The following is an 8,585-nucleotide window of genomic DNA, read 5'->3' as shown; positions in this document are numbered from 1 at the left end:
TTCTGAAAATATAATTTTGGGATTCCCGAGTTGTTCAGAAGATGTTAAAACAACCAACGGGATGATATTTTCAAAGCTGGAAGATGGCGTAGATTTTTACAACAAATATACAAAAGTTTGTGGGTTTATTCCAGGGTTAGATTCAACAAAATTGGTTAATGAGATTATTATACACAAGCGTTGTGTGTGTAATAAAGAAGGCAAAAGTAGGCACAAGGGTATTAGAAGAAAGAGGACTATTACGAGAATAGAATGTGAAGCTAAGGTTAGTTTTAGGAAAATTGATACCGGTGAATATGAAATTTATGATTTTGTTGAGGCTCACACACATGCTATGGTTACACCGACGATAATGATTCATTTGAAAACATCTAGGAATTTAAATCTCTTCCACAAGAAAATGATCATGGATAATATAAGAGTAAACCATGGTCCGGTGGATTCATTTAGAATGTTTAAAGAATATGTAAAAGGATACAAAAATGTTGGGGCTTCTTTAGAAGCTTTCAAAAAAAATTTCAAGGGATGTCAAGAAATTTATCAAGGAATATGATGCTGAGATGTTAATAATAGAGAATTGCATGCAAAAGAAGGCTATGCCTCCATCATTTTATTTTGACTTGGATGTGGATGATGAGAAAATACTAAGTAAGGTTTTTTTGACAGATCCAATCTCAATTAAAAACTATGCCCTTTTTGGTGAAGCCGTCTCTTTTGATGCTACTTATAAATTCAACGAATAAAATGGTGTTTTGCCCTTTCACGGTTGTAGACAACTATAAAAGGTGTGTTACTTTTGCGGATGGTTTGTTAAGAAAAGAAAATGGAGAATCATTTATCCCGTTGTGTGAGAATTTTGTCATGGCTACGGGTGATTGGTATCCTACTAAAATAATAACTGACCAATGTCAAGGCATCAATCAAGTTGTAGAAGATGTGTTTGGTGACAAGACACAAAACCGATTATGTATGTGGCATATAATGAAAAAGTTGCCAGACAAAGTCGGTCCATCGATTTACCAAAACACAAACTTTTTGAAGGAAATAAATTATGTTGTTGGGGATGGAGATATTCATCCAAAAGAATTTGAATCGAGATGGAAGTCAACCCTTTCCTCATATGAGCTTTCTGATAATGAGTGGCTGAAGTCAATGTTTGACATTCGTGCACGTTGGATTCCCGCCTACTTTAAAGACATATATCTTGGCGGGGTTATGCGCACGACATCACGGCCAGATTCTGAAAATAACTTATTTGGAAATTTCACCAACCCACACCTCACGCTTGTCGAGTTTTGAATGCGTTTTCAATCGGCGATGGATGCTCAGCGCTGGAAATATTCTAAGGTGATAGCTGATGATAAGAACTCTTCTCCAAAATTATTAACACCTCTCCTTTTAGAAAAGAAAGCTGCAAAATTTTACGCAACTGCTGTGTTTTATGATTTCCACGAAGAACTCCAAGCTGCGTGTTTTACTTATAGTCTTTCACCAAAGACAACTGAAGACAACAATGAGCATACTTCAACAATGGACCGTGAGAAAGACAAGGGTATACAAAGTTGATTTAAGTGGTAATAAGTTTTCTTGTTCGTGTAAGATGTTTGAAAGAATCGGGTTACTTTCTAAGCCTGTTGTGTGGGTGTTGAAGGATAGGGGATTTGATGATATACCTAGGGAGTATTTATTAGATAGATGGAGCAAATCTGCAACCTGCCGCCTTACTGTTAATGTTGTTGGAACAACCCTCCTAGGTGATTGTTTGTCAATAGAAAGCCACCAAAATAAGATAAGTGAATTGTGGTCAGAGGTATTTACTTCGGTTTCTCTTGTTGAGGATAATGAGGAATATGGTGATGAGCTGCTTGAAATGCTTCGTAGTATCAACGAGAAATTGATGATTTCAGTTAAGCGTGGGAAGTAAAAAAAACAATAAAGCTGAAATTGAGATGCTTATTGGGTCAAAAATACCCACTGAAGCTAGTGTTCTACCACCAGAAAAGTACAAGAATAAAGGATTGGGAAGATGGATTACTTCAAACAAGGAAAAGGTACAGGAAAATGCAAAGCCGCTGAGGAAATGTCATGCTTGCAGTGGAATGACTCAGCATGATAGTAGAAATTGCGAGTTGAGTCACTTAAAAGTTATTTCGGTTCTATTTTAGTTTGATTTTGTGTGATTTCGCTCAGTAAAGTGTAAGCCGTATTAAGTCTCGTTTGGGCTTGTAGTATGTAAAAAATACTAAGAAGTATGTAGTATCTGACTTTTCAATGTGGAAGGATTGTTGTTTTGGTTTACCTTGTAAAAAATTCTAAGAAGTATGTAGTCTCGTTTCCTGACTTCCTCTCATCTGGGGTCTGCATCATCTTAGCCGTTCACTCTGCAATCGAACTGAAGATTCAGAAAATCCAAGGCCTGATTATCTCAATTCAACTCATGTCTGAAACTACTAACACATCTTGTAAGTTACGGTCTTAACATATGAGACAACCACAAATTGTTCAGAGGTTGGCTTCACATGTAAGACCGTCCCATAACAGTTTCCGTGAAAACTTAAACTGAATTTCAATTTACTTTATCCCTTATGCCAACCTGTGACATATGTGTTAATAGGAATTTTGTTATTTTCATTTTCTTCTTTAGTGGCTTCTTGTGAATTTCATTATAATTTAAAGCATTCCGTCTTATTATGGACAAAAATTGGCTAGTTAACTTTTCTCACATAATAACTCCTTGCTGAGTAGTATTAGTAGTAGCCATACCTCGAAGAAAGCATCCACACAAAATTACATCTGATGGACAAAATTGAATTTACTTCATTTCAAACTCGTAAATATGTACAAAATCCATTGTTTCAGAATGTTCCAGAAATGTTAAATGACAATGTTTGAACAACACAATGTGAATTTGACGATGTTGACAAAGATAATGAAACCACAACACAATGTGAATCTCAATTACAAACAAAACCCTAAGAAAACACACTTTTGTATCCACAAACATCAAGAGAAATAGATTTCATCCATCTTGTTAAAATACCCTAGGAACTCACCTAGCCAAAAAACATGAAAAAAGTGACGTTAAGTTACCTTAATTCAGAAGTAAATAAAAATTATCATGTGTATCAAGGAAATTATAAATGTGTATCTACATACTAACTGCATGGTGACGAATTAGACACAGGATAATATTAAAACCATCATAGCCACAAGAATAGCAACGGCTTCCAGATAAATAGAAAATACCATAATTTAATAGTTATCATACAAGTTAAAGCTGTCCAAAATATAGACGATTTCTGACAGGTACGAAATTAAAATTGCAATAAGATTGGATAGATACACATCTTTAGGGCAATAGAACACGTCAACACATAACCTACATCTCCACAGCATCCAATACCCTCAACGGCTAACAATAATTTATTACTCGTAATATTTTCAGAATTGATTTGGGAATGTTGGAAATGTCGGGGAACGAAATCAAAGTTATCAATAATAGAACGCCAAGATTTACTATAACATGACTAGCATTGAAAAATAGCAATGGCATCTCAATAAATAGAAAATGCCAGGGTCTTTCACATATTTCTCAGCCATAGCTACAAGAATCCAGCACAAGTCCATGTTGAAAGTGTTTCACAGCCACAAAAAGTTTGTGAAAAAACATGGCCTATGTTATCAGATGTCATTATACAATAACCAATTGATGTGTATCTACACAGCAGGAGATGTGTATCTACACATTGAGAGATGTGTATCTGCATCTATATCACCTGCCCTCTTATCCCCTTCCCCCTCGCTCCCTCCTCCTCTTTTGTTTAGGCAAAACATAGTAAGATGATAATGCCTTGAACACATTATGTTTTGAACTATGACTTGTATCAACAACTATGTAGCCTTGATACACATCAATAGATGTGTATCTGCACTTCCAGAGATGTGTATCTAGTGTTGGGGCTGGTGTCCTCTACAGTTAGTGCAATAACATTTAAATCTCTAAAAGGATCAAAGGGTATACTTTTGTATTATTATCAGTTGGTCCACGTTGATCAATAACGGTTGGCTTGCTAGATAAGTTTGACGTTATTGTCATACTGATGGCGGTGATCAACTGGTCCCTAAAAGTCACACCTATAGGATACGTTTGAGAGATGTGACGGTATGAAAATACAGTCATGTTGATGCCTAATATGACTAAGCAGTTAGTCGGAGTTATTGATTAATAATTAGTCAAATGCGATGTTGAGATAATTATTTAATACGGATTAAATAATAATGGCTAAGACGAATTAAGCGGTTAATTCGTAAATTGAATATAAACGATTATATTTAATTGATGTATATTGAATTAATTATACAATATTGTCTTTGTCGGACATGTATTAATATATCGACTGAGTCATGTTACTAGTTGATAGTTTAATAACCGATAACCGATGACGATTTATAATAAAATCCCGTCATATACATTTAGCGAAAATCGAGTCGGACCACGAGTTAAAATAAGGAGAAAGTGGAAAGCCCACTCTCCCCTCTTGAAGCTCACGGCCGAACCAAAACAAACAAAAGGAGAGCTTTCTCTCCTTTTGACCTAATGCATTTTTCATTTGCAAGAAAATTAGGTTTTTGGAGGCATTTTCTCTGAAACCTAGATCTCTCATCGAAAAACCTCACAACAACTCTCTCAATATTGCAAGTCAATTACAGAGTATTTCTAGCACAAGGGGCATAGTCTCAGACGGTCTTGGGTGCAACGATTAGGAGGAAATCTACTTTGATTTTACGTTTTCTTAGGCCGCATTTCAAAGGACCCGAGGTTGATTCTTGTTCTTTATCGTTTCTCTATTGTTTTTCGTTTATGACCATAAATCGCATGTTAAATTTACGTTATAGTCCTAAAATTTAAGGGTTTTATACGGATATTACCCCACAAGTGGTATCAGAGCGAGGCCACGTAAATTTTTAATTGTGATTTTCATTAAACGAATTGAATCGATATTTTTTTTGCATAAAATTCCGTGCGGCAGATTTTTTTTTTTTGTCTGTTTTTTTTTTTTTTTTTTTGAGCAAACCGTGACATTTTTTGCATTGGTAATCGTGCCACACGGCTTTATGCTGATGAGACGATGTTTTGTTTTCAATTTGTTCTTTGCATATTGTTATTTTAAACGATAATCATAGCAATATGTTGAAGTATTATCAATTGTAGTTTCAATTCTATACGGATTAGGTTAAATTGCAATTGGTTTTTAACAAATCGATTTTGTTTTGGTTTGTTGAGGCTCACGGTTTTGAGTCTTTGGAAATTTTTTTTTTTTTTTCTTTGTCATCGTTCACGGTTCGCTCGCCGTGAAGAAGAAAAAAAAAAAATTTCCGGTTTTAATTTTTTTTTTTCGGCCATGATTTATGCATAATACGGATTTTGTGCATTCGCTTGATACTGAAACGGTTCACTCACGTACCATTTAGTTATTTTAAAGCGATTTAAAGTAACGGATTATCATGGATTAAAATTAAGTTGATTAAAGCGGTTTTGTCACATAATTTTAATCATTAAAGGTGGTTTGGATAAATTTAACATAATTACGGAATTATGTCACGAATAAATTTTATTTTAGTTGATGCATTTTTATTTATCGTTACTATTGAATGCCTTGAATGTTTAAATTACGTATTTAATTTTTACAAACGGTTGTAACTTAGTGTGGCCTTAGTAGAACGTGTTACCGTAATGATGGAACACGGTCTTGGTTGTATTTTGAGATCTTGTATCTCCGTTTTGGTTTTTTTTCTTGTAATTACAGTTTTTATTTAGAATGTAAATAGGTTTATATTTTGTAAATTTTAATTGTAATTTTGAGAAGACCAAAGATGGAGACCGGATGCTCACTCCCGCTGCATGGATTAAGATGGAACATCAAGACAAGCTTCTCGGGTCCAACGGTGGATTCCAAAGTTGTATTATGTTCTTTTTACTAGGATAGGCCACACTAGGAATTTTTTTTTACGTTTTGCATTCTTTTATTTATTTTATCGTAACGATAGTTTGCATCATTTTCCGCCTAAAACCAAACCACCTAATAATTGCATGAAAACTGACTCATATAGAGGTCACGCGTTAGTTTTCTTTGATATACAGATATCACATGTTTTTAATTAAGCCATTACCTAAGTCAATTCATTCATGTACTGCTAGTTTTTCGTTCACTTAAAATGAATTAAAACTAAGTTGATGGGATCTTCCTCGTATAACCAAAAATTGAGAATAGTCTTTATAGGTCAAACTCCAATGAATCCCTTCTTCGTCGGTAGGCATAATATGACCCCTTCTACGTCGGGTAAGTTGGAACTGATTGACCTATTTTATCTCAACACTATGGTCACTCGTACGATCCTGTGATTATGGTGGACTATAGATAGGATTTACGGAAATCTATCGACCGAGAGTTCTAACGGTAGAACTAGCTAAACAGTTGGCTTATCAATTTACGGAAATTGAGTCTTGGGATCACTTGTATTATTCTTAAGGGAGATCAATTATGCAAGTGCAATGAGTCTACACGTTAAAATGAATTTTAAATAGACTTAAATCACCTCGATGAGTTGCTTATTTCGTTTTGTTTTTCCTTTCTTTTTCAGTGTAGAACACGATCATTTAAACTGCTGATAACATAATGGCTGGCCGTTTGAACGACCCAATGCCAAGTGTCACATTGGACCATGAGTCCTGGCTTCGGATCTTCATGAATCAGATGAATCAGTCTACTCGACTGAAGAATGATGGATCAAACTTCGCGGACTGGGAGGCGGCATTATGGAATGTCGCTGCTGACGGGAAGCTCAAATATCTGATAGAGCCCATCCCGTCAAACCCAGGCCCCACGGCTGGAGCTAACGAGATCGCCAAGTATAACGATTTCATCATGGAAGCGGGTGCGCTTAAAAACGTACTCATTTTTGCAATGGAATCCAATTTGCAGAAACGCTTCATAGCCCAAGGTGCGAACAAGATTTTCACCACGCTCACTAAGGAATTCTCGAAAGCACCGAGAATCGTGACCTATGAGCATACCACTTGCTTCTTTGATGCGAGACTCCAGAAGGGCCAACCGATTAGCCCACACATTCTCAGCATGATTGAGAATGTCGAGAAACTGGAGGCGCTTGATTGTAAAATCAGCGAGAACATTGTGATTGACCACATGCTTCATTCACTCCACGATGGTTTTGCGCTCTTTAGAGCGAATTACTATATGAATGATTTGAAGAAAAGTCCTCATGAACGACACTCCCTTCTCGTACAGACCGAGAAGGACATGAAGTTCAGTGGGAGCCTAAAACAGGATGTTCTCGTTGTATCAAATAAGGGCAAGGGTAAGGGCAAAGCTCAGGTAGACCTAGCAGTAGGTAAGCCGAAGTTCAAGAAGTCAGGGTTAGGTAAGAGTGGGCCTGGTGAGTCGAGAAACTCATCAGGCGCGACAAAGAGCAAGACTGGTAACATGGAATGTCACCATTGCCACAAGACTGGGCATTGGAGGCGTACTTGTCCTGTATACCATGAGGACATAAAAGCAGGTCGCGTCAATCCTGTTGGTATGTCTTCTTCTTCTTCTTTTATTCATATGATTAAGATTAACTATGCAAGTTACGGAACTTGGGTACTAGATACTGGTTGTGGCTCTCATCTGTGTAATCATGTGCAGGGCCTCCGAAACCTTGAGCCCCTCGTAAAGGGTGAGGTGGACCTGCGTGTCGGGAATGGAGCACGAGTGGCTGCCGTCTCGAGGGGAACATATGTGATCCAGCTTCCTAGCGGATTTGAGTTATTTTTATATAACTGCTATTATGTACCCAGTCTTTCTAAAAACATTATTTCAGTTTCTGCATTTGACAAACTTGGTTTTTCATTTGTAATAGAGAATAATACTTGCATTTTCTCATTACACGATATGATTTATGGCAAGGCAGTCTCCATGAATGGAATTTATGTTTTAGATCAGACCACCGAAATATTACACGTAATGAATAAGAAGTTAAAGGTTGGTGACAAAGATCAAACGTATCTATGGCATCGCCAGTATGGGACACATTAATGAGAAACGCGTAAAACAGCTCATAAAGAATGGAGCTATCTCGGCCTTTGATTTTCAATCATTTGGCACGTGTGAAGCATGTCTCATTGGTAAGATGACTCGAATTTCCTTCAAAGGTGTTGGAATGCGCGCTGCTGACCTATTAGGACTCATACATACGGATGTGTGTGGACCTATGTCAATCACCGCACGAGAAGGCTATAGGTATTTCATCACTTTCACGGACGATTTGAGTAGATATGTCTATACCTACGCCTACTTAATGAAGCACAAAAGTGAGTCCTTTGAGAAATTCAAAGAATACCAGAATCGGGTACAGAACCTACTGAGTAGAAAGATTAAAACACTACGATCAGACCGTGGTGGCGAGTATCTTTCTCACGAGTTTGATCAACACCTTAAGGACTGTGGGATTGCATTACAGTTAACTCCACCTGGAACACCTCAGTTGAATGGTGTGTCCGAACGGAGAAATCGAACACTACGTGA

General features: G+C 36.9%; 1 protein-coding gene across 1 annotated transcript; it reads left to right on the top strand.

Moving 5' to 3' along the window:
- Positions 1-744: 744 nt before the first annotated feature.
- Positions 745-1,299, top strand: LOC141628159 (protein FAR1-RELATED SEQUENCE 5-like). Its single transcript, XM_074441334.1, has one exon. The coding sequence runs from the start codon at positions 745-747 to the stop codon at positions 1,297-1,299; it is 555 nt and encodes a 184-aa protein (XP_074297435.1).
- The last annotated feature ends 7,286 nt before the right edge of the window (positions 1,300-8,585 follow it).

This window comes from Silene latifolia, chromosome Y (genome assembly GCF_048544455.1).
Source record: "Silene latifolia isolate original U9 population chromosome Y, ASM4854445v1, whole genome shotgun sequence".
Taxonomy (NCBI): domain Eukaryota; kingdom Viridiplantae; phylum Streptophyta; class Magnoliopsida; order Caryophyllales; family Caryophyllaceae; genus Silene; species Silene latifolia.
The sequence above is the reverse complement of the archived record's forward strand: the minus strand, read 5'-3'. Positions and strand labels throughout refer to the sequence as shown.